At 41.9% G+C, this 27,437-nt stretch overlaps 1 protein-coding gene across 2 annotated transcripts in view; it reads right to left on the minus strand.

Moving 5' to 3' along the window:
- Positions 1–27,437, minus strand: part of scube1 (signal peptide, CUB domain, EGF-like 1) — a 140,626-nt gene that overhangs the window by 41,332 nt on the left and 71,857 nt on the right. The window contains exons 7-8 of one of the 2 annotated variants that reach the window (XM_069192887.1): positions 24,327–24,416; positions 4,515–4,631 (exon numbers count right to left, since the gene is read on the minus strand). In XM_069192887.1, coding sequence (XP_069048988.1) covers positions 4,515–4,631; positions 24,327–24,416 — 207 coding nt within the window. The remainder of the gene's footprint in view (positions 1–4,514; positions 4,632–24,326; positions 24,417–27,437) is intronic. The other variant, XM_069192888.1, reaches the window with a different exon arrangement.

Consider the following 27,437-nt stretch of genomic DNA (forward strand, 5'->3'; position numbering starts at 1 on the left):
ATATGTTCAGAACTCAGCAGCCAGAATCCTGACCAGATTGCGTGCAAAGATCACATTACTCCTGTCCTGGAGTCCCTGCACTGGCTTCCTGTCAGGTTTCATATCGACTTCAAAATCCTCATGCTCACCTGTAAGGCTCTACATGGCTCGGAAATAAGTCAATACCTGACTTATTATCTCACTGCTCCCCACCTCGCAGCCCCATGCCCAGGAGGATGGAAGAGGAGGCAAGAGAAATGCGAGAGTGAAAAGGTTCATGTGTGGTATTTATCAGTTTTCGAAATTATGTCAGTAGTGATGATGTGTTAGGGCAGCACAGCTTATTTCTCAAGATATCCGATCAGATTGTCATAATATATTTCTTCCAGCTATCACCAGAAATCTCTCAGTCTCCACTCCCAGAGCTCTACAGACACTGAGTCTCCACCCCCATAGACTCTCATAGACTTTCTGTAATTTACTGAAAACATTTACGGGCACTTCCTACTCTTGTAACATGAGCAAGTATTGTCAGGTTTTCCTCATCACTAACATAATTTATCTCTCTCTGCACATCCACAAAGCAATTCTTCATTTTGTATTACATGGTGCAGATAAACTGTCATTTTAAAACAACAAGGATAAAATTTAAGGAGAACACTCGAGTGAAAACATGCTGAGTCCAAAACAGTCCGGCACAGTAATGCAGAACACTATCTGCTTTTAATCTGCTGTGATGAAAACTGAGAATGTAGTTTATGATATGAAATTTCAAGACTTAAGACAATAGTGCTGACTCACAAATGAAAAATGAGTAGAACAGTAAAAATACTAAACTCTTTTCATTTGCATACATGTCAGAAATCTTCCTCTACAGCATAATCTGGCAGCTTCATTCCAGTCAATTCAGAGTCACACAGTATTTTTGCTCTTTCCAGTCTGCCTTCCCGCCCATCCTAAGACAAGGCTAACAAGCGTCCTGCTGCTGTGGATACAGGTTTAAGCCAAATGACAGGTTCTGTAAAGAGGGCAGGTGGGGGTCTTTGAAGATATATTCCTGGGTTAGGGGGGGTGAATGTTTTTCCTCTTTTCTTTTTTGATAAATGACTTGTCTTTCCTCAGAGATGACTAACATCAAGCACAATTTATTAAGCCCACTGGCAAAACGCGGTGAAATGACATGGGCGTGCTGTGGGGGACAGCCTGACGGGTATGATGGTCTATGCATCCTCTCCCCAACACTTTTTTTCTTTGTCAACAAAATTCCTGCCACACCCCCTCTCCTCACCACCACCTTTTAAAAGGCCGACCTCTTTCAGACCCAACCCAAAGCAGAGCAGAAATGTTCAAATAGGTTCAAATAGCTGGACTCAGGGGAAGGTTTGAACACTGAGACAGAGTGAAGAGATTGAAAACCATAAATGCAACCTCAGACATGAACAATTAATCACTACCGGACCAGCGAAATACATGAAACGGATGTTCAGTTGTCTTCATCCACCCAAAAAGTGAAAATCCTGGTGCAGGAAATAAGATGTCAAGTTTGAATTCATTTTTATAAACTCTGAACCAAAGGGTTCAACAACACCACCAACACCACCAATACGCACCAATACGCATTTCCCAGCTGTGAAAAATCATTTTTATCTAAATGATAACAACACAATTTAAGAGGAAATAATACATTTACTAGGTAGGGAAGTGGAGTTTCAAAAGTTTATAAACATCTCTAATAGATCGGTCTTTGAACATTTTGGTTTATGAAACTACCAAGTTGAGAACAATTATCAGTTGCATTAAGGAGAAAGCTGGCTTAGAATTATTACACTTAAGTAGTTTTAGTATTAAGTAGTTTTCTAGCTAATCGCCCATGAATAAATGTCATGAGCTGAGGGGAAACCGGACTAACAGCGAATTTAGAGTATGTTTCCGCTGTGAACGATGCTGGTTTGGTAGTTATACTCCCACAAGACATCAAAGGCTCTGAGAAAAACACACTTGTGAAGACTGATAACTTAAACTCCCGGCTTCGAAAGGGTTGTGGGAGTTCGGAACAAGCCACACAGATGTGCAGCTGAAGCTACTGTGGTTGATGCACACTGGAAACTACTGGATGAGATACTTAGATTAATTAACTACTAACAACCAAGGAGACCGGGATGGGCTGTGTTGCCTCCTCGCCTGTGGAATCTTCTGTTTACAGTTATTTTGTGCTCTTACAGTATGTCACACCCCTCATGCATGTTCTAAAACAGTATGAAAGAGGGGTCAACACTGGCTTTATGAGCTTGATATTTTATTCAATCGATTGAGGTTAAGAGAACCATTTCTCTGTGAAAAGAATTAAATTCAAAAACACACCAAACCTTTAAACAGAACTCCAGTAGACTAATGTCTTGACTGAAGTATTTTCTGCATCATTGAAAAAGAGAATCCTTTTACTGACAGGTTAGGTGTTAATCTGAGAACAAAAGAGATAAGCAGGAAGACAAAGGATAGAAGTGGACCCTGGCTATTTCCTAAAAATATTCTCTGAATGCAAAATAGCTCATGTTGTCCTTAATATTAAACTGTTTCTGTTGCAACAACGAAAAGATCTAACTTCTGTTCTCTGATAAATATTGCCTGAGGTATTGTAAAGTCTGTCATGAAAGCACAGAAACAGACAGAAGCCAATAATACCTTAAAGGACAATACTCCAAGTTACAGCAAGATGGCATTCTTCTTACACAAGGGGCTCCAGCCTGGCCCCACTGTTCAAACAGCTCAAAGTTTGCTCATACGTCTCTTTGTAGATCCAGAGGAGCACCTCCAGTATTTAAACACATACATGCAAAATTCTCTCCAAGACTAAAAAACCGAGGTTGAGACTGAGGACGGCCTGCTGTGACCATGGTGATGAAACAGCCTGATACAGCTATGTGTGCTGGCACGGAGCTGAGACACAGGCTTTCAGACTGAGCCACATAGCCCCCAGACACTTTCACTCTCTAACTGCCCCTTCGGGAAACTACCTCCTCGGTTACACTATGTTCCAGCTCGGGGCGCCCAGGGGATCAACTTCTTCATACCCACAGACTGCACTCTTTTCAGCAGGTGGGCAGGACCAGGAACACACACCTAGGAGTGCACTATTCTAACTAGTCTCTGGAACCCAGTAAAGCATTCACTGGTATTAAGACCAGGACACACAAACCTTCAACAAAATGAAATCTCCTGATGATACTCCAAAGAGTGAAAGTAAAACCTTTTGATGAAAGCAAGTTAACTGTTTTGTAGGATTATAACATGGATGGATCACAAACGTCTTAAGCACACCTCGCAGTCCTGAGGAATTCAGAAAATATAATAGTGCTCATTTACTCCCCCAGTCCGCCATGTCTTGGAGGGGGAGGTCTTGGAGCTCTTAAGAAGGTTTGCACTGGAGTCTTCACCTCAGGCTGGTTAATCTCACACAGAGAGCAGAAGCAGTGCAGACAATCTATAGAGAGTGGTCTTCATTCACCATTCGACACACTCAGAGTGGGTTTATAATATACAGTAACAGCAACTATATACAGTATATATTATAGTTGCACCTTCACACCTGAAGAAGGCTCCACGGCCGAAACGTTGTGTTTTCTTTCTTCTCTTTTCAGCGTGGAATAAACCTATTACTTGTTCCTATATCTTATGTATAACATATAATTTAAATTATTCAGTTGAATACACATGGCATTGCTGCATTTACTCAAGGAGCTCAAAAGCTAATATGCGATGAACTATTAAGCTACTTAATATATAATAACTTCTTAAATTGTTACTTTTAAAAGTTTGAAGTAAAGTAAAAGTTCAAAATGGAATTCTTAGATAAAAAAGTTTGCACATTTCAAAAATAACTAAAAGACCAATGTTGCATGTTTAAAAAAAACAATTGAGTAACCAGAATTTTCTGCTCTAGCAATAAAGCTACCAAATTACTTTGACATTTCTAATAAAAAAGGTAGGAGAAAATGACGTGTTCTAGCGTTGGAATAGACAGTAAACATTTCTTCAAGTTTAAAAGCCACTATCCCACAGCTTAAAACACAGCTAAACACAGCAGAAACTAAAAACAAATTAAGTCAAGCTCTCTGGCCCCATTCACTCTCTGTGTAATTCAGGGAGAGCGATGGTACAAGAGAATAACCTCAGGGAGAAGACCAATATAACCAGGAGAGACAGCACACACCACTGCTCTGCGCAGGAACTCGAGCTGCTGTACTGTTGCTTCACAACACTGTGTCCACCACCCTTTCAACAGAGATTTATAGCCAAGACACTGGAAGCCCAACACAACCACCCAGCTGGGACTGAACGGCAGCTTACAGAGCTGGGGTGGGCAGTATATTTAAACAACAGGTTTCGTTGGCATGAATAAAAGCTGACAAAAAACGGGAGTGTTTTTCCTGATTTTTCTCCCACCACTCCAGCATTTCGGGGGGCAGAGGCAGCAGCGGGGGAGGAGGGAGGGGGGCGGCCGAGCCGCTGCAGAGCAAACACAGACACAGACTGACCTTTGCACGTTTTCCCATCAGGCTGCAGGGTGAACCCTACCGGACAACTGCATCGCACTCCAGTGGCCGTGTCTTTGCAGGTCCGGTCGCAGCCGCCGTTGTTGACAGCACAGGTTTCTGAAAGGAAGAGGCACAGGGGGATGGGCAGAGCCCCACGTTACTACAGTAGGAACACAGCTGCCTCCCCACGAATGAAGAGCAAAGACTCACAGAGCAGACACGTGCATTGATCCGTTATCAAACGTGTCCTGCCTAATGACTCGCTTAAACCTGGCCTTTGCATTTTCAACCTTCTTCAAGCTCAAGCAAAGAATAGTTATTATGCAAATAAACAAGATCCTGGATCACAGAATTCCAAGCCTATTCTTTTCTGCAAATTGAAGCAATACGTTGAAGTAACTCTACGCTAGCAATGCCTCTTACATTGCTAAAGCAAGGTTTTATCGTGCACCTATTAGTTGTCAAAAAAACACTTATTCCTGGTGAGGGATGCAGTCAGCCAAACGCTTTCCCAGAATCACAGAGTGCAAGAAGGGATGACACCATGGCCAGGCCACCAGTCTATCACAGAACACACTCGGGGAATTTGGAACTTCCAATTAACCAGCTTGTTCTCAGAAGGTGGATGAAATTAGAATCGCCTGTAGGAAACTCTGCAAATACACAAGTTAACATGCAAGATGATCGGGTCTGGAATTGAACCCAGAACCTAAAAGCTGTAAGGCCGCAGTGATAACCTCAGTGTCACCATGATATACCTTGTTCAAATGTTGAAGCACAAACTGCATGTATGGTCCTTCAATTAAAAAACGAATACTCTGACATGTTTTTTGGACTTGATATAGACAATGCTGCAGCAGCACAACTTACAGTTTAGAGCTTCAGCTTGCTCTAAGATTTTGTTGATTCATACTGAACCTCATCTAGACTGAACTGATACTGTGTGTGAAAAAGGCCAGCAAATGCTTCCAAATAAGAGTGATAATGTATATCAATGCAGGTACTGTACATATTGAAATGATTAATTAAGAACAAGTAATTGGGAAAACCCTCATTTAGTATACTGTGTACAATTTGGTCAGCACAATACAAAAGGAGCTCGGGAGAGAGGCGCAGCCAGGCGAGGTAAAGAACTGTATGCCCTCAGTCTTCAGACAGCTTTACCAGATGATTTAATTCAAGTCTTTAAATCTTCCCAAGTTACTGGCAGCACTGACCAAACATGCTGATTCACACTCAATTTTAAAACAATGGGTGATTCACCCTATCCTTCTTTTTTTCAATGAATAACATTTTCAAAAATTGTAGAGGAGCAGCAGGTGAAGTCAGCCTGATGGTAAGAAGGAGTGAAGTAACTGGATCCTTCGATCAGTGTCTTTCTAAAACCCAATGGCCTCAACCACAAATGGCTCCAATGATAATATAATGATAACTAATGATAACTGTTGAGTAGTGAATACATTTTATTGTATAATGAAGCACCACGTTGATAAACCACACTGAAAACTATCTCCTCAAACAACCAATGCAAACACACATCTAGATTTTAAAGGTTCAAATTTACACACACTGAACCTGTGAGACTGCTGCCCATGTATGTAAAAGTGTGAAGAAACAGAAGTGAGGAGATTAATGAAATGATGCACAGTACTGGCAAAACACGCTCCTTATGCTCCTTAAAAGTGAGTGGAATAAGCTGGGATCCTAGAGAGACGTGAACCTGGAGGCGCTCCTAGCACACAGAGGGATTGTGCTGAGGGGGAGCACTGGCACTGTGATGGACAGCCTCCTCATCCACCAGCAACCTCATTTCTGCAGATCTTGCACTCTCTGCCTGCTTTTAGCCCCTGTAGTGTAGTCACAAGGTTTAACAATGAATTTCAATTCAATTGCCTGATTCTTCCCTGCACACTCACAGTCCGCCCAGCCTTTGGAGTCAGTGGTAAGACAGACACATGCAGGGGTGCTAATGATGCACACGTCTGCAATAGGTTCCTTGTCTTGGTGGACACAAACGTACTTCTAGGGTTGTTACAGGTGTCAGGATGGGATACTGCTCACACACAGAATGTTCTTCTACCCGTCTTTCCCAAGCATCTGCTTTCAGCTGTGAATACAAGTTTATTCTGCAAATAATTCTAACATTCGTCCTACCAGGATGATTTGGGGTCGAATGGCTTCCTCTTCAGTTTGCAACTGTTCTTACTGTACGTAAATATTTTCAGCACTTTGAAGCTAAGTCATCAAGCACTAATGTATTTTCAGTGTCTCACATTTTTAAGTTAGAAAAGAAACATATTAAGCAACATGTTTCCATTGTGAATATCATGCACAGCACAAGGATGACCAGAATCAACGGCACAATAATTCAGAAAGCAAAAAAAGAGGTGGATATAACATGCAAAGCCAAATATTTGCAAAACTGCAGAAAGTTCTGGGATGCACTTATTCAAATTGTTGTTTTGATAATACCTACTGTACATGCACGAAGAAAATAAAAAACATTTCCAGAGTCGAAATAAAAGCTGAACATGGAGAGAAACAATTACAGCCAAAGAACAAATCCAAGTGGTGACAGTTCTTGGGCCTGCACTGTAACTGGAAACACACAACCGAAGAGCGAAGTAGTACCAGATGCAGCACGTCTTTAGCATGCTTAGCCTTCTAAACAATATTATTAAAGTCAGGATGCATAACATAGAAATAACCTCATCAAATTATTGCTTTACAATAATTTGCTCATTTGCGTGACGCTACAAGCTCTTCATCTGCATAATTTTCTTTGATGGGGGCTACATTAACATGACAAAAATGTGTCAAACTCCAGGCGTTGGATCGGACTCCTGGGGCAGTTCAATTCAACCTCCTACATCACAAATATCCTCCCATTAATTCCTCATTTGCTCTGCCTAATCAGCATCCATTAGGCAGCTGGAAAGCAATGGCACAGACTGGAGCCAAACACACTTTCCGGATACTTCGTCACCAATAATTTCTTACACAGTTCAAGAAGTATTCTACTGAACAATACAAATATTGTATTTTTTCTTTGTGTTATTCTTAAGTTATTGTTGATGTGTAACTGAAAATTAACTGCTTCTCTGTAGTCTTGCTCCATATACTGTATCACATCTCCTAGGATTTCTATACTGTTGATGGTCAGAACGTAAGAATGCATACAAGTGAGAGGACGCCAATTAGCCCATCTAGGCTGTTTGGTCGTTAGAAGTTAATTGATCCAAAGACCAGATCAAGCCATTGAAGATAGCCTGGGTACAACATGGCTGGGTAGCTGGTTCGGTACTCCTGTAGCTCCTGTTCTCAGTTTTAAATCCACTTAAATGCAGAGTTTCGACGTGCATTCTCGGATTCATGTTTCACTGTTCATTTTGAAGACATCCACTTGGGAGATGATGTCAAAGGAATTTGAAGACTTGATAGCTGGTGCAGACATCGGCACCTGCACGTCGTTCTGTAGACACAGCAGACCTTCGTTATTATCTCCCCATGTCTCTTGTGATTTTCAGGCTCCTCCCAGCTGCCAGTACGTCAGGAACGGTGTCCCACGCACACAGTCACGGCGCTCCTGTCCGCTTGCCCGATGGTGTCTGTGTTGTTTCTGACAGCTCGCTCAACCAGGAGCTCCAAGCTGTAAACTGCCCACCATGCGGTCCTCCCAGGACAGAGCTTACTGCAGACGAGGTGCTCAACTAAAAGCTCATCCGAGGACAAGCCTGGTCCCACTTTACAGCGCAGAGCCTGGGAGGAGATGAAGGACTTTACTGTTGGTGGTGCTAAAATCAGCCACATGTTGAAACCCGATCAGCCCTGGTTTTTTTGATTACCGGACAGCCTTTCACAGTGACGTAGACAAATTCTTTGCTTGACCGTATTCTAAAATACAGAATTGTTGATTAGAGGCAGCGACACCCTAGACAAATCTACACTTCTTTGCAATGCCTCTTATATAATACCCTCCTTTGTGGACACTAACAAAGGATGTGCAATTGTTATATTTTATATGACTCACTAACTCCTTTGCTCTCTCAAGCTTCTTGTTTCAGAAATGCAAAGAGTGACAGTTGTCTCTGAAGGTTTTCAGCTTCCTGCTTCACCTCAGTGGGCTCTGAAAGCCCCGTGCAACCCCATGTCCTGCAGAGGAATGCGCACTCTGGAGCAACAGCAGCTATAGCTTCATGGAGTGAGCTGAGTGTAGGTGGGACAGGAGAAACACCCGTGGAGTGGAAAATCACTAATGTACAACTGTAAATTCAATAAATTCTAACATAAAAAGGATCATTACACTATACCAAACCAAGTAATTAAAGCTCAGTTACTCCTATTTTTGTTACAGCTAAGGTTGTCTAAATCATAATCAGAATTACACTAATAGATTATCTGTATCTTATTATCTTATTTTCTAGGGAGATACCATAGGCTTAGAAAAGGTAGGTCTTACCTCACTATTTAATGTGGGTGTTTGGATTTATAACTGATTAATGGACAGGCAGCAGAGGGCTCAGATAGCCCTCAGATAGGGGTAAACACTCAAAATGATGCTGATGTTTGAGGCAGAGTACCTCAGTCCTAGGATCATTGCTCTTCCTTATTGATATCAAGATCTAGATTCTGGTGTAGTTTGTAAACTAGTCACATTTGCATAGCAAGCCAAAACAGGCGGAATAGCAAATAATGTAGAAGCAGCAAAGGAAGGTAAAAAACAAAACAAATTCAAGCCCAAATAAACACCTAGCAGAAGATATTTAAAGCTGTGTAAACTATTTATCTGTCGTCAGGTGGAGAGGGCTACAGTATGTGCATGTTGAAGATACGTGAACTATAAATTCTAATATGAGATGCTGCTCAGTCCCCGAAGATGTAACGTCTAAAAATTATTTGATGTTTATGCAGAAAACGAGTTTTGAAAAAGATATTTCACTCCTTTCAATATTTTAGATTATAAATACTTTGGTCAGGTCCGTCCCCTCATAGTCTTTTCTGTTCAGGACTAAAGAGATTCAGTTCCTTTAGCCCATTAGTGTAGTTCATTTCATTATTCCCTGGAATGTGTCTGTTTGTTCTTCTCCGGGCTGATTCCAGAGCACCAATATCTTTTCTATAACAAGGTAATCAAAACTGTACAAAATATTCTAAATGAGGTCTTACTAGTGTATCATGCAATTTTAACATAACACCCCTTGATTTAAATTGTACTCTTTTAACTTTATGTTCAAAAACTGGGACAAACTGGCCCATCAGGTTGCTGAAGATGGTACACTGGCTTCTTTCAAGCAACCAGCTTGATGAGATCCTTGGATCAGTCAAGTGATAGCTAACTAGATGAGCAGAATGGTCTCCTGGTTGTAGTCTTGCGTACGTTGTAATGACACGTGTGTATCACCTTACAAAATGCATAATGATTCCAGGTCTTGGAGACTGTAGAGTATTAAAGTACTTCATTGTTGGCAGGTTTTCACTGAGATTTACAAGAATCCCTATCCTTTTATTGGTCTTCTATAAATGTTTGCTGTTTATGTATAGTACTGTACATACATAATATATACTATGTATACAGTATATTGTGTATATATTATAGTAAATACATACTATAAATATTTATTGTAATACTATAAAATACAATAAAATGCCATCTGTGATCTGTGTTAAGAGCATCTCTTTGCTTGAGAGAATACTCTGTCAAAAGTCCTTTTCATCATTTCATATACAGTAGACTGTCTGCCCCGGACTTATGCTGTGTAGAGACAAGGCTTCATTATTGCCTTTACTTGGATCTCTGTGTCCTTTACTGCAATCATTGTCCCTTTCTTCAGCCCAGTTGGCAATTAATTCTGACCCACACCAAGTCTTCATGACCCCTAGCCTTGAGCCTCTAGCTCCACAGCTGTCTCAACGGGCATGACTGGCTTTCTGCCTTTACAGCATCCAGAAGAGCTCCCTCTGAACTGGTCATTGCAATACTGTTGATGTTGTTTTCTTTGGTTTGCCAGTAAACAGAGCTGATAAGAATGTTGTAATGAAAAGAAAATGACTGTACGTCTCTTATTTCTTCCAGGAACTTTGAGTGCCAAAGTTGGAGTTAAATAATTATGAAAAACTGTTGGTCACAATCAAAATGAAACCATTTAAGCAGCAAATTGGACTTAACAGAGGAATGTGAGAATCCAGAGGACAGAGGGTAAGTTTCTGACTACCAGGAGGGGCTCTGAGCCTGTCTACGTATGATACAAAGGAGGAAAGAAGTCAACAGTACCACTCCTCTACATGACATTTCTGCTTCTCGTTGTCGTTTTCATTGCAGAGGTGTAACAGTTCCATGGTGTTTATTCACAAACGAACAGCTGAAACCAAGCTGTGTCACTCAAAGCATCAGGTTTGCATTTATGATTTCTGAAGCAAACCGTAGAAAATAAGTCAGCTGCATCTGACTAACTCAAAGGGGAAAGTTACACATGTCAATAAAAAAAGCATGTTGACCTGATGACAAAATATGTGTTATAAAATGAATAACACAATCTAGACAGTTAACAAATGGACCTTCAGTAGACAAAGGGTTAATATGCCTGAAGTGCATCTCTCAGCCTGACAGGTCCTTGCATGCCCAGTCTGTTCTCACTGAACTACAAGCAAAAGGCATCTGGGTTTTGTCCACTTAAGTCTTTCTGCAAATTGAAAGGATTTTGGAGTGGGTGGGAAGGCACGGATGAGGTCACTGAACTCATTTCAAGCTGTGTCACTGAAATTTCCCAGTACTTTGAGTCTGTAAGAAACAGGCAGTGGGCAAATAGTGCTCAGAAATGGGCTCTGTTATCCCTCATTGTGTTTTGCAAAGCATCGTTTCAAATCCGTTGGCACATGGCTTCACCACAATGGATTACAGAATTGATGGCCAATGTTCTCCATCCGCTTCTTAAACACGGTTTTTACTTTTCCGAATATCGCAGTGGCTGTAGTCCTGATACACAGCTCTTCCTCCACAGGCTGCAGGTTGGTAGTTTGTGCCACTGAGACATTTGAGGTCTGAAACTTTGCTTCGCATGTTTCCTGTCAATTTTTGTCTTATGTGTTTTTACACTTCTATCCAGGATAGTATTCATGGCTGTAGATTAACAGAGGCGTGCATGTTCAAAGCTGCTCTCTGCTTGAGCCCATCAGAATAGCTATTGTTACAGCCCATTGATTTGGCTGGGGACTCTGCATATCAAACAAAACAACAGATAAAAATGCTTTGATTAAAATATTATGACTTCACAAGACGCTGAATGTGTTTTTAAACAAATCTTCTATTTCTTTGATTGCTGGATTGCATGATTTAATGTAAACAACACTTCAAAACCTAAACTCCGTGAAGTGCTGGCAGAAGCAGTAATAACAGAATGTCTTAGTAGGAACAGCTTGTTTTATCTTAGAACACAGAACTGGGGGTAAAAAGAGATCATTTGTCTTCAAGAAAGCCAGTCATCCCTGCTGTAGGGCAGCAGGTAGCAACTGAGCTGAATGGCCTTGTCATTTTCTGAGCTGCGAGGCTCAAAACTGATTTATAATCGGCATGAACCACCCTACCATTACAATCCCAAGAGTGGAGCCCTTTTCTAATACTGTAACCAGCTGGTCTTTGCTTCTGGCTCAGCCTCAGGGAGACAAATTGACGTGCAGGGCATTTTTCCTTCCTTTCACATAGTTTTGTTCACTACATGCAGATCTATCCCTGTGTGAAGTATTCCTAAACTAGGCAGGACTGAATACATACTGTACCTTGGCATTGAAAGGCCTGAGTGTGTAATAATAAATAATATTATTGTGCCACTGATCTTAAATACATTAACTCTAAAGTGATAACAGTTTTCAAAAAAACAATAGCAATAAAGCACCAACCAATATATTAAAAGTTATACCAATTTAAAATTGCTTTACTTTTATACGTCCCTCTTGAATAAGTAAATGTTATTTGATAAATAAACCAGAAAAATGCTTGTTCACCACTGTCCAAAATGCTCTGCCTATACTCTTGCCAGCACTTAGTCATTCTTCCACATTATTAGTATTTAAAACAATCTGCAAAGCTTTAAATTTTGTATTGTCATAAATTGAATCACTGCATGTTAAAAGGATTAAATTAAAGAGGATTAAACAACTCTAGTTAGAAATAATGGATTTGAAGGATTCAAGGCAGAGCACAAAACTTGTCATTATTACAGTCAGATAAGAATGATGTCACTGCCATGTCCATGTAGCTTACTTTATCGCATTCATGGCTGACCACGTACAAGATACCCCCCCTGTGAAAGGTGCCAAGAAAGCCAGAAGATCTTGAGAAAGATGTGAGAGGAGCTGGGAATGTGCTGGAGTGGTCTTTAACTGATGGGAAGAACCCCAGGTTTCAGCAGTGATAGATGTACGTCACTTGGGCTGCATGATTTGGGTTCCATGTTTTGGAGCCCAAGAACTGACCCAGAAATGACCCAGCTCTGCAGATCCTTCACCTCTGTGTTTTTCAAGGCATCAACCAGCATGGGGAGTCGCAAAGCAGAGACACCAAGCAGCACAAATGCACCAATCACATGAGGTACTCAGCAGAGGACGAGAGAAGCAGGTCCATTATAAAACCCAGTTCTGAGGTATTAATATTGTAACAGTTCTGCACTATAATATCTACATTAGGTTTGCAGTATAAAAACCACAGTAAGTCTGGGGTATAAATACTGTACTACAGTAGTTTGTCAGTGTTATAGTTATAGTAGTTCTGCAGTATAAAAGCCACAGTAATTCTGAAGTATTGAAGTTGTAGCAGTTCTGCAAAAATACAGAAATTACAAAATACATTTCAAAACATGACATTCAATTATTTCAATATATTGTAACGCAACGGGGGCTCAGGCGGGCGCCCCCACCGTCGGGGGCTCGAACCCAGGACTCCCACGTCTCTCAGCAGTGACCCAGCCCGGTGAGCCAAAGAGAGATCTCTCTACAGCCCAGTAGCTGTAGTCCTGCTATCACAGGGAAGGGCGGTGACGTCACCTGCTCTGGTACGCCGGCTCTTACACAGTGACTGTCGGCCGTAAGCGTTACAATATTTTCTTTATTAACATACTTTGGTGAGTTGCTAACAGAATCTAAGTAATGTATTGAAAAAATGAATACATACAGTATTCAGACAAAAGATTTAAGTCTTTGAATTTATGCCGTGTTTCAGTTCAGGGGCTGCAAACGGTGCACTCCCTGTACCTCACACCGCACAGCCTCCTTCTCTGGGGGGCAGTGCCACTCCCTGTACCTCACACTGACAGCCTCCTTCTCTGGGGGGCAGTGCCACTCCCTGTACCTCACACTGACAGCCTCCTTCTCTGGGGGGCAGTGCCACTCCCTGTACCTCACACTGACAGCCTCCTTCTCTGGGGGGCAGTGCCACTCCCTGTACCTCACACTGACAGCCTCCTTCTCAGGGTGGGAGTGCCAGTCTCTGTACCTCACACTGACAGCCTCCTTCTCTGGGGGGCAGTGCCACTCCCTGTACCTCACACTGACAGCCTCCTTCTCAGGGGGGCAGTGCCACTCCCTGTACCTCACACTGACAGCCTCCTTCTCAGGGGGGCAGTGCCAGTCTCTGTACCTCACACTGACAGCCTCCTTCTCTGGGGGGCAGTGCCACTCCCTGTACCTCACACTGACAGCCTCCTTCTCAGGGGGGCAGTGCTACTCCCTGTACCTCACACTGACAGCCTCCTTCTCAGGGGGGCAGTGCCACTCCCTGTACCTCACACTGACAGCCTCCTTCTCAGGGGGGCAGTGCCAGTCTCTGTACCTCACACTGACAGCCTCCTTCTCAGGGGGGCAGTGCCACTCCCTGTACCTCACACTGACAGCCTCCTTCTCAGGGGGGCAGTGCCACTCCCTGTACCTCACACTGACAGCCTCCTTCTCTGGGGGGCAGTGCCACTCCCTGTACCTCACACTGACAGCCTCCTTCTCAGGGGGGCAGTGCCACTCCCTGTACCTCACACTGACAGCCTCCTTCTCTGGGGGGCAGTGCCACTCCCTGTACCTCACACTGACAGCCTCCTTCTCTGGGGGGCAGTGCCACTCCCTGTACCTCACACTGTTTCTCAGGAGGGCTGCTGGGTGGGGCAGCCTTGAAGGAGCCCCAGTGGGAACCACATTGCTGTGGAAGACTTGTCACAACTTGAACAACTACATAAAGAGCAGCATTCGTCATGCTCTGCAGCAGTCTTCTGGGCACTGTCCCCACTCCAGCACTGGCACCTTAGGCAATTCAACTCAGAGAATGGGACTTATATCTGGAGTCTCCATCTCTGGTGCTGTTCTACGTCTTCTCATAGGGTGAATAAACTAGGACATGCGGTCACACTGTGTCTTAATGGCACTGAACTCCTCTCCTCTTGTTTCAAGCAGCTAATGAATTAAAGACTCTCTAGATTATGGCCCTCAAAGAGCCAGACTGGAGTAACTGTGACCAAAATGAGGTAAGCCTTCTCTTCACTTAGCCATTGAGATACAGGAAACTACTGGGCACCCTATTTATTTGTTTCTGTTTTTTTTCTTTTTTGTCTAAACACACTGCAATTATTTCCAAATTTCTAAAGATCTTTCACATAATTATAGTTCAGTTATTTGGCAGAATTCTAAAAACACCAAAATGAACCAACAAATATAAAGGGATGTACTACAAGCATACTAAATTAATGCAATTAATGACAGTGTTGGCAGAATATCAGCGCTGTCACAACCCCACTCACTTAGGAGGAATGAGCCAGCGAGGCAGCTGCGATGCTGCAGTTACGATGGAGGAAGGGAACTAGAAAAGATGTGCAGGGTCATGAGCAGCTGGCAAGTATGGAGAGCTTGAGTGCAAGATTACAATTTGACCTCCTCCAGAACGTCTGTTAAGTCAACCCATTTCAGTAATGTGGTCAAATTTTAATTACAATGAAAGAAGCCAATGAAAATAAAGAGATAATGTATAAAGATCAGTATTTAAACACTTAATACTTTTCCATTAAGTTGTGTGGCTGAGCAAATAATTGCCTTAACCGAATGTCAGAGCTCTCACAACCCCCAATATAGTCCCTAAAACACTGATGCAGAGTTCAACAAACATGGAGATATTGGTGCAAGTTCTAATGCATAGTTTTGCAGGAATTGATAGAAGAATGTGTGCTATAGCTAATAAAGAAACATTATAACATTATTATAGATGTGGATATTTGGAACACTGATAGAGAATGAAGTGAATGAGAAGCTGTACGGGTGGCAGAACAGCCACCAAAGCCTAACTTGCTTGAGATTGTGATAGGCAGTGTTAAGCATTATGGTAACCTGGAACAGCAGCCAGAAGTGAACTGTACTGATGCAGAAGTAGGATAGAAACCAGTACAAGGTCATCACTTGTGGAAGTTTGTTAGAACTCAATGGATGAGAATGGATTCCTGATTAGAATAAAATATTAGCTACAACCATAGGTGCAAACTTGAGGGGAAAGAGTTGAGGGCCAGCACCACACCGGTTGGACGCCAATGGGAGGTGTTGAGGAGTTGAGGGTGTATCTAGGGGGAGGAAACCAGTCATTTTGGCAACTTGAGCCATAGTCAGAACATAGACACCAGGGATGGTGAAGGCTGAGTTGGAGGAGCCCTGACCAAGTGCAGACTGATATTATACGCTGGCACCCCCAAGGCACTGTGAGTGTCACAGTAAGTGAGTGACTGGGTGACTGCGACAGGCACAGTGAAAAGGAGGACTAGGAAAAGGGAAGAAACAAAACAATGAAGATAAGATACGGCCGCCGGCGTAGTGGATTCCGAGAGAGAAGAACGAGTGAGGAAAGTAGAAGGGGATGCATGGCCGCAGTGGTTCCGGGGTCTCAGTGAAGGGCGACGGCATCAGCAGAACTGGACGAGAAGAGCAGACCGCACGGCTGGAGCACAGAGTTGCTCCCCTTTGAGACAGTGGGGTTGAAGAGGTTCTGGTTTGTGAAAAGGTAAGAAACGAACTCCCATACTGGCTTGAAGAAAGCGAATGTGACATATGTGAGGTTTTAGCAATGGCAAGTGCAAGATACATTCGCAGCCAGCAAATATTTATACACAGTAAGTGAATGGAAGTGCAACATTAGAATTTGACCTCTTCCCAAATCCTCTGCTTACTGACATCCTGAGGTTCATTTATCAACCATGTCTCTTTCCAACAAACAGAAAAAAGAATCCAGTAAAAGAGGTCTTACTGTATAATTGACCTTTTTCCCAAATAATATACAACAAATATATTTATATATCGTATTGAGATTTAGGTGGGGATCTGTGTCAGCATGTGAGCTGCAAAGAAACAACTAGAGGTTAGTTCCATGCTGAAGGAAAAAAAAAATTGTGTGAAGCATTTTTCTCAGGGTAGCTTGCCAAATTTGACAAGACTTACAAGATGTTTACTAGACTCACAAGAGGATCAACACTTTGGTGTCTAAAATGAATGGAGTATGACATTTCTACCAGCTCATCTGACTTTGGCAGAACACTAAACCATTTCTCTCTTTTGTTTATGCACATCACTCTTTTATTTATTTTTCCCAAAACTTCCAGGAGATGAAAAAATCATGCGGTCTAAAATAAACTGATTGATCTGTTTGCGCATTCTGAACTATCCTGTTTTGTAGTTCAAAAAGTCAAGTGCAGTGAAATTAAATTAATCAAACCCCACTCCCCTAAAACATTTGTCATATTATATCCTCCCATCTGAATTTTTCCTTCAAATTTAGTCAGAACTTTTTTTTGTCCTCCAATAGTCGCTACTGCACTGAGAAAAACCCTTTAGAGTATTAAGTACCCTTATAATTCCCCCAGACCAGTTCATTCTGAGCAGCTAGCCCTACCAGCCAGCCTAAGAAAATCCAAATGGACACACGCAGGGAGAACAGCAGACAGCACACAGTCTTCCCAATCTAGAATCAAACCCAGCACACAGTCTTCCCAATCTAGAATCAAACCCAACGCTCCTGACTTGAGAGGCAGTGGGTCAGGCCACCACACTTGGCACTTTGCTCCAGTGCTGTTTTACAGCTGACACCTTGTATCTTGATACAAGATCACTTCATCTTGGCAGATGTCACCTGATCTCATCAGATGTAAAAACCTGAGACAGGCTAACTCTGGGTTACTGGGTTACTGCTGTAAGTGCTTTTGATGGACCAGAAGTGAGCACAGCTGTCTCTGGACCACAATCTCCAATTCAGTGCCCCGATATAGTGACCAGGGACACTGTACTGTAGGATGTGCTGTCCAAGATGAGACTTTAAAACAAGGTCCTGTCTACTTGGTCATTAATGATCCCAGGGAACAGTTATTAAGAGTCGAGGTGTTTACCCTGGTATCCTGGCTAAAGCCCACTCTGGAATTGTAGTCTGGACTCCCTTAATTCCTCCCTTTACCCAATCAGTGTAGTAATTTCTCATTCTGTCAGCTGATCTGCTGTGTCACAGGGCTGCTCTGTCACACTGGTACAAACTGTGGGCCCCCTCCTATATGTAAAGCATTTTGGGGTCTTTGGGATAAAAAAGGAAATGTAAATGCAAGGGATAATTAATTAGAATAACTATTTTTTCTAGGACCAGATGTAATACATTATTCATAATTAAACCATTAATGACATCAGAACTTGCAGTATCAACAGTGAGCGACATCTGCGTACAGTTTACTCTGTATTTTTAGGGAGGGATTTAAAATACCTACAGTACGTGTTCATCTTGAAATCATCACATATGCCCCGCATATGAAGTTTATTTAAACTAAAATTCTGTAAATTCCAAAACTCTTAAATGACATCAACCTTGAAATTAATCTTTGTACTCTGTAGGTTTTAACATTTTTTAGAAACGTAAATGTAGGACACTGTGGACTGTTCCTCAGGATCTTTAAATCCCAGCCAAAATGAATACTGCTGTCATCTTCAAGTGTCTGTTGAATCACACCTTTAATTACTCTAAAATCAGAATTAATAGCCACTTAGGTATTCTACATCAAAAAGTGCTGATTCTTATCAGGTAATTAAATACATTCTCTATCTCTGTTAAAGTACAGTAGCTCATTTGATACAAATAAAAAAAAAACCTGTGAAGTTCAATACTGAACTTACAAAGTTTTTCATCTATGTGAGTCTGAAAACTGACAAGTGATTTAGAGGAGAAAATTACTATAACGCGAGAAAACGAGATTGTATTTCAAGCGTGCTTTTCTGACAACTCTGCTTGGCATCGTACAGGCTGCGCAGGGTGCTTCAGCTGCGCAGGGGAGATGAAAGATGCTGACTGGGAGGGAATGAACAAGGGTTGCCAAAAGGAGAGGCCCCCTTTCCTCCTCACCAGGTCTTAAATGGCATTTACAGTCTTTTGTGTATCATAAGTGTGAACTGATCATGTCTGATTAATGCCAGGCAAGGTGAAGGTCACCATTATTTTCCTGCCTTGCCTCCTGCTTCACAGCTCCTGTGTGTCAAAGCGATCCTGTGTTAAAAAGGTTGCATGACATACAGGCTATCCTAGGTCTAAGTGCATCCTTGACACGGCCACACCAGTGACCACCATAGCCACAGGCGTCTTCGTCTGCACTGGAGGACGCTGGCCACCCTGAACTGCTCTCAGTTCATCAGCACTTTTCACTAAGGCTTACTTATACAAGACACAGCAAAGCAACGCAGAGACACAGCTTTCTTCAGAAGGTCAAAGACGAAAATATGATGCATGGGCATTTCCATTTATTTACTTAGACTTAATAACTTCATTTGATATACTTTGTATAAAATAAATGCATCCACTGTTCTCGTACATATAGTGTTACGCTATCTTCTCATGAAGTTGACGGATGACTTTTTAAAGTAAAAATTATACATTTTTGTATAGATAATTGAAAACAGAGCATCCGATTGTTTATTATTGCTTAAAACAGAAAGAGACCATGATTCACAATAAGGAATCATCTTCATTTTGATTTTCACCGACTCAGGACTGTCACATTTAGACTGAACCCAAAGCGCAAGCAAGCATGGTTACAGCCTGGTGTCTTTTCTTCCAAAAAAAGACACATGACATTTTAAGATCCACATGAATGCACCACAAAAATAATTAAAAGCTTATCAGCGTCCTCTCCTAAGTTATCATGAGGGTCATCATTTGTTCATTTTAAATTTAATACAATACTGTAAGAGCAGTTGTTGTCCGCATTTTACATCACTGTATTGTGCAAGTACAGTAACACTTCATCTTAGGGGTTGCAGATGTGGTCTTGATAGAGTAGCATACATAAATGCACACAGACAGTAATGTAATTACTTGTTAGTAAGAACTCTCATCCTGACAATAGCCTGAACTACACCACTCCACTAGAACTATCCCAATGGTTATTTGCATAAGATAGCTACAGTATAATGTACTGTAACATTATTTATGACATGTGAATCGATAGTGTAAAGACAGTTGTTACAAAGACCTAAATCTACCAAAAGCACAACAGCTGACTAATGAATTATGTCAAGAATATTATTCTGGGCTTTCTGAGTAATAAGATGTTGGGACGACGAAAGTGATGACAAACCTTTGTGAACTCATTCTCTAGATCTTGATTTTGCAAAGGACATCTACAGGTCAAGCTGTGTAGGCTACAGCTTTTGTAAATTGAGGGCAGTATTCAACTACTTCAATTAAAGGCATTAAACTTATTAACAGGCTGTGATGACCAATCCTCACCTGGATTAAGGATCTGCTTCTTATGGTATCTGAAAAGTCATTAGGAACACAGACCAGACGGCTTTACTGGGTTCATTTCGATGTCTGTTTTGTTATTTTTGGCCTGTGAAGGCCTCTTTGCACCTCCTGGCTCTTAGCGCAGGACAGCTTCTGGAAAGAACCACATTATAGTGTGGTGTCGTCGCTCACAAGAACATTCCTCCGTCTGCAAGAATAATGTCTGGCTTCAGAAAGCAAAGCGAGATTTCGTCTCTCATTGATCAAACCAGATTTTTTTTACAGGGAGGCACTGATCACACAGCCTCCTAACCACAGTGAAGACATTTTAAGCAAATGTTCATCTGCCTTTCTCAGCCAAGTCCCAAACTGCGCCTACAGTCTTCACATGAGACGAGCTCCCATTTCAACCACAAAATAACATGATATGATAGGATGTTATGCCATTGTCGGCTGGTGACTGGAAACAATATTTTTATTTAATGTGTTTATGGTGGGGCTGAACAAACGGACTGTCAAGGGTAAACAGTGCTTTCATTTCCTTTCCCCAGTCCTTGGATTGACACCTGTGCCTGCTGAAGGCAGACCTGCAGCTGATCCTGAGATCTGGAGGGTAGGGACACCACACGACTTGGGTACCTTCCACTCAGCTCAGGAGCTGCAAAGTCCTGACCCCAATTCCACACACTCTGCCTCTTGTACGATACCTTGCCCTCTACTGCCCTCTTCATTAAATCACTCTCCTCAGAGAGGAAAATAGGATCGGGCACAGCCAGTGAAGAATCCCCCACTAGGTGCTGCTCACCGGATAAATGGAGCTTCTAACAAAAGTTCGGGAGGGATGACAACAACCAAGTTCAATCAGACTCAGCTGTCAGTAATTAGCAATTGCTCCTGACAACTATTCCTCTCCCAAAACACTATAGATACCTACGAGATCCCTCTCTCTCTATTGCCTCCCACCTCCACCCCATCTCCACCTCTGCAGCTGCCCCTTGGTCACCCTGCATGGGGGTCCTGACCTCCTTGTCCTCTGGCCAGGAGGCCAGCCCTCAGCCAAGCGGGTTGGGCCAAAATTACGCTCCATGACGCTTTCATCTTGGGTGTTGTCATTCCTAGTGAAAACTAAACATCAGAAATTCATACCGCACAGACCCTTTGAAAATCTATGTGTTTGCTCACCTAATTGTCCTTTAACTGATGGACTTTCTGCAACAGCAAATGAAACAGCTGCCCTATATACAGTATGTTAATCGCTTCAGAGAGACCGGTACAGCTTTGGAGTTTTTTTGAAGCGTGCATCGAATCACACATCTTGAGAAATAATTCTGAAGGTGCAGATGTATCTATAACTTCTAACTCAACACTCTCTAGAGACATAACAAAATAAGATATTCTTTGCTTAAAAGGCTGCACACTGCTTAAATTTGGGTAATGTAATGGGTTGGGTAAATATGAGTGATGTAATCAGTCAAATTACCAGAAGATGTGTATCACCCTGAAATTCAGCAGTAAGGAACATTCATCTGTTTATACTGCAACATTGCTCTCTTATTACAATGGTAAATCATTTTTTTTTAACATTTCAAAAAGGGTATGATTTAAAGGTGACAAATGCAGAATTTTGACATTGTTATAAACCATAACAGAGTTTAACAATAGATATGAAAAAACATGTTAAACTCGTTAATGTGTAAGTAAAGATTCTGGGACAAATTAAAGTAGAATTACTTGTACCCTCCATGAACACAGCTCTCTCAAATGGACTCTGAAATGAATGAGTGAAATCTTCATTCCTGTGGCTGCACTGAACTCCTAACAAGTAACCACAAAATGACCTGCAGACTTGGGTGACATTTTACTGCACTGTTTCTCCATACAGCAAGATTCCTGGCTCACAGCCAATCCATTAGCACAGTAAAACGAGGGGTTTCTCAGCTTCGTGCTACAGTTAGAGGCGCTCAGCTGACATGAATGTGTCTTTAAACTAGCATGTGCCACACGTTTAGAGCCATGGCACTGTAGCATAACCTCTGTGAGCCACAATTCATCAGACTATACACACAATAGGTTCTGCCTGTCTAGTCTGCCACACTGGTGACACCATGACTTTATATTAACTGAAATTCCTTTTAGCTTTTGAAATATTTGAGTTAATCAGAGTAAATAACTGCTGTGGGGAAGAACATCTTGTATGTTTTGGCAAACTCTAGAGTTGCCTAACAGATTCTGCCTCAGGGGAATATGAAAAACACAGTATAGAAGCTTGGATTAACTTAAGCAGCCTCTAGCACAGACAAACCAAAACTGGGCAATTGTATTTTATTTTATTTGATATGTGTTCAGGAGAGGAGTTATTAATAATGGTGGCTACCACGAGTCATCATTCAGCTGAATTCCACATGTCCTCCATCAGCAGATCAGAGCAGTGCGGAGGAAATTTGACCAAAGTACAGATCACTAAGCCACTGAGCCAACATGGAACAAGCCAATATGAGGTACCATTACACATGTTTTCTTCATTCTCTGGTCATTACTAAAACAAACGCTGGAGCTGAAAAGGAAAACTATTACGTGTATACTATTACGTGCTAAACAAGTTGGTAGGAAGAGTATCTCTGACCAGGGATGATCAACACTGATATTTTGGTCTTGGTGTGACAGAAGAGGATTTACAAAACCTCAGAACTCAGAAAGCTTAGGATGCAAAAAGGATGCTATTCATAGGTTCTGAGAAAACGAGAGATGCAGTTTAGTTGAGTTTAGTTTTCATAGCTGTTAAGTCATTAGTAACAACAGCTCAGATGAAAGGCCCTGTTTACACAATTAAAAAAAGGTCTGAATATCACAGTCTAAGTGAGCTCTGTTGCCTTCCACCCAAGTAGACAAAAGTTTCTTTGAATTAATGTGCTGAAGCGAAGCAAAGAGAAAAAACTGCAATAATTGTGAGGAGCTGATTACAAAAAGCCTGGTTTAAGATTAAATTGTGCACCAACCCTCTACCATTCCTTCGATTGCATATAGGCCTTGCTCTACCAATTCATGTTAGACTAAAAATTGACAAAAACATCTAAAGGTTGCAATGCTAAATCATATACACATATATATGTGATTATGTCATATTTCATATATACACGTGATTCCACTGTCTAACGCATCTTTTTACAGACATACATTTTTAAGAGCTCAGTGTAGGTTAAGGATTTAGAAGTCAAGTACAGAAGTGACTGAGAGCTAACAAAAGCTAATTCCCTACCAAAGCACTGCCTATACATCACTATAATCACTCTCAGTATATTTTTCTAAGCTCGGTGTGTTCTAACTCGTCTCTTTTTATTAGGTCAAAAGGAAGAAAAAATATTGTTTTCTTAAGACATTCAGCTTGTAGCTCTCTGTTATGATACAGCAGCTTGTCACTACAGAAAGACTGAAGTCAAATTTCTCTTGTGATAAATTCAGACAGCGCTGTTTCTCAGGAGTCTCGGAAACACAAGGAATGAATAAGGAAACAGAGCACAGGACTCAGGTTTAATCTAAAACTGTAACACACGAAACGGTGGCTAAAATCTAAAATGTTAAATCTTGAGCCAAACTGAATTAATGCATCTGGACCAGGCTGACAATAGATGTCCGAGTTTGTTTTTCAGTGAAAGATTATTAGCTCCTAATAACATGGCTGCGGAAATCTGCCAGCTGGGTTCAGAGAGCCCTGCAGGATCTGGCTGAGGATGTGCAGGACAGAAAATAAAAACAAACAAGCAAATGTCAGTGGGTTATAAAGTCAAGGTAAGCAAACATCCAAATGCTCTTTTACAATAAGACAGCACCCTGCCTGACTTCTGAGCTGTCCCACTTCATGTGGACAGAGATGAGCTTTCTCACAGGAAGCTCCCTCACCTTCAGCTTTTTTTGAAGGGGTGGAAGGCACAAAACCTTTTTTTACTTGCGGAGAAGCGGTAATAAGTTGCCCTTAGGTGTGAAACGAGGTATTAAATAAGAAAGACAAGCACAAGAGCCACAGCACGACAAAGGAGGTGGAAGAAAAGAGTTACCCATAAGAAGGCGCCGTTTCACCCGCTTGTCCACATCAGCTACTGACGTGGCATTGAACTCAGAGCTCTCAATTGCAGCCTCATCCTTCTCTAAAACACAAGTAAGGGACAAACATGGAGCAGTTGGTTAATCAGAAGCCCAATTCTCCGCCGCCTAAGACACTTTCTTGGCGTTGTGCAGACCAAAGCCGAGATGCAAAGCCATGAAGCAGTAAAACCCCTGTTAGAGTGTTAATCCCATTTGAAGTCCCAGAAGAAAATTCTATTTAAAAAAGAAGTGGGATAGGGAGGACACAAAAATACAGACAAACAATGATTTGTGGTTGCTGATTTCTCGTTTTGTGTCTAACACAAAAGGGCATGTTTTCAACAATGACTCACATCAGCAGAGAATGAATAGACACGTCAAAGGCAAACTTCAGAGGAGGTGGGGGATGGTGGAGGGGTTGGAGAAAGTGACTAGAGGGAGAAGAGCGAGAGGCAGAGGTACGATGAGCTGCTGGCCGACTTCGGTCGGCACGAAAATCTCAAGAAATACGTCAGGCACAAGAGTAGACAGATGCAAGAGCTGAAGGACCCGGTGATGGATGCAGACTACAACCTCCCGTGGAGACGCGCAAAGGGGAGGAAAACAAAAACAAAAAGGAAAATGGGGAAAAAAAGAAAAGCAAAAAGGATCCAGACCACATGCAAACAGGAAAAGCTCATCTGGGGGCAGTGCTGGTTGCCTGCTTGTCTATGGAACACATCACAACTGGTTCGACAGTCAATGCTTGAAACACTGTTCCAGAGCGGGGCCACGGTTAGGATGGTAGTGTTGGAATGGTGATGGACACAGCCCGTGAAGGTGACATTCAACAGGACAGCTGTTCCAATCATTTGGATCCTAAGCCTGAGCAGATCACAGCTTGGGGCAGTCACTGGGTATTCGTTCCACTATTGCAAACACGCACGTTCCATTCCAGGGTTTGCATTGTGTCTAGGCAGGTCTTTCCTACGCAAAGTCCTGTCCGGGATGCGAACCAGGACGCTGGAGTGGAGGAGACATAAGCCTCTCCAGAACTGGCCTGGCCAGACCCGTAAGGGACCTTTGGGCTGGGTTACACACCCTGTAAAGGGTTCTGACATTGATGAGGGCCATTGGAGATGTGCGCGGGTGGGGAGGAGCGCCCAGGAAGAGAAACGAGTCAACACTGACAGAGCAGTGGTGCCTGTTGCAGCAAGCACAGATAAGTCAACTCAAATAAGAAGTAGAAATTCAAAAGGTAAATTAATAATAGGAACAATAAAGGTGGACTAAATTAAACAGGAGGACAGGGTGGGTTATTATTTATTAATTTCAATTTCAAAACAGAAACAAACAGCAAACAAAAAAAATGCAAAACGAATTCTCACATGCAGAAACCAGGTAAATTAATTGAAACGAAAAAGGAAGGACAGGCGGACGAGGATGACACCAATGGGTTAGACAGAATGCAGGGTGGCTGATGGAATGGCAGAGGTCTGCATTCCAGTACAGTGATGTGCAGAATCCACACCTCTGCAGACAGGGTGGCAAGAGACAGGATGGATGGGCAGGTTTAATTTTGTTCTGTGGCATCAGTACATGGTCATACAATAACAGGGTTTTTTTCTTGACTGCGGTTTATCTTGGAATAGGTTTGATCATTTTTAACCAGTTCTAGGCTGGACCAGGCTGCAATTGAGGTGTTATCTCTGGCTGTTTCATCATTTGCTTTTTTTTTCAGAATCGATAGGTTGTTGTTTTTTTTTCACGTCAATGCTCAGACAAGACAGGCAATCAGTAACCATCACCAGAAAGCAGAAGGAAGGGAACAGGAAGCCTGAAGAAAGAACTATGAAGAATGGGGAAACTGACACAGCAGTCAATGTGACTCGATCACAGAAACAAAGAATGGACTTCTTGTCCGATGAAGAACTCAGGATTGTTTATTCCTCCGTGAAGGCGTCTGCTGCTCCCTGAAGCTGAAAAAGAAAACATTATAACAAAAAAACAGTCATTTTAAAACAATCCATGAAGCGTTTCCCACAGAGTTATTCCCTGCAAGCTGAATTCTAATTTCCCCTCCATGGACGTCTTTGTGACGTCGGCCATCACTCAGGAAATCCACCTGTAGGAGGAAGAGGATCATTTCTCCCTGTTCTCCAGGGCTCGATCGAGCCCGGAACAGGACAAGATGACCAACAAGGACTCATCGCAATGCTTTTAGTGCTAAACGTTTCAGCATTACCAATGCACGGAGCTACACCACAGCAAAGTCAAGAAAAGGTGTTGGAACTGCAACTGCACAGAGATTTCTTTGTCAACAGAAATCAAACACATTCAACACAGTCACCTACATGTTTGTGGAGAAAACAATTTAAATCAACTTTCACAAACACATTTTAGCCTTCAATATGAAACCAAAGTTTTCTAGAACTATCTTTTACTTGTCACCAGTAACAGAATATATCATTTATATGTGCAGAATGTCTGATCGTTTCCAATGGGCAGACTAAGAGAAACATAATTCACAAGAAATTTTGAACCGACTTGTCAGGTGTTTTCAAAATAATGGTAAGAAAACTGCAGACTAAACAATCCTCCGACAAAAGCAATACTAATATGAGCACACCTCCATGTCTTCTCAATACCAAAAAATTGAGATTTCCTTTTGGAAAGCAAATTATTCCCAGGGGTATGCAGCACATCTGGCAACAAGTGGTGATTGATGGCAGTTACCAGAAAAATCAGTCATGGAAATTAGAAAGCAGCCTGCAACATAGCTCCCATTTACTTCAGATGCATTGCCACAGTCAAAGAGATGGTGATTATTCTAAAAATTGTAATGGTAATTATTTATGTCCTAAGAAAAAAATACACTTTTTCCACTTTCAGTACATAAATTCCATTTTCAGTAGTATGAACTCAATATTTAGAGTCCATCCACGTAAGAGCCATGCACTGTTCTTTAAAAATGACCATTTAGATATGGTCTCTGTTAACAGAGAAAAGTGAGTTCCAACCATATTTATTTCTTCACTTTGGTACAGTTCTATCTCTTGTTCGGACAACATCCTCAGAAAATAGATGCTGTTGGTTTTGTTTCT

Source organism: Lepisosteus oculatus, chromosome 7 (genome assembly GCF_040954835.1).
Source record: "Lepisosteus oculatus isolate fLepOcu1 chromosome 7, fLepOcu1.hap2, whole genome shotgun sequence".
Lineage (NCBI taxonomy): Eukaryota > Metazoa > Chordata > Actinopteri > Semionotiformes > Lepisosteidae > Lepisosteus > Lepisosteus oculatus.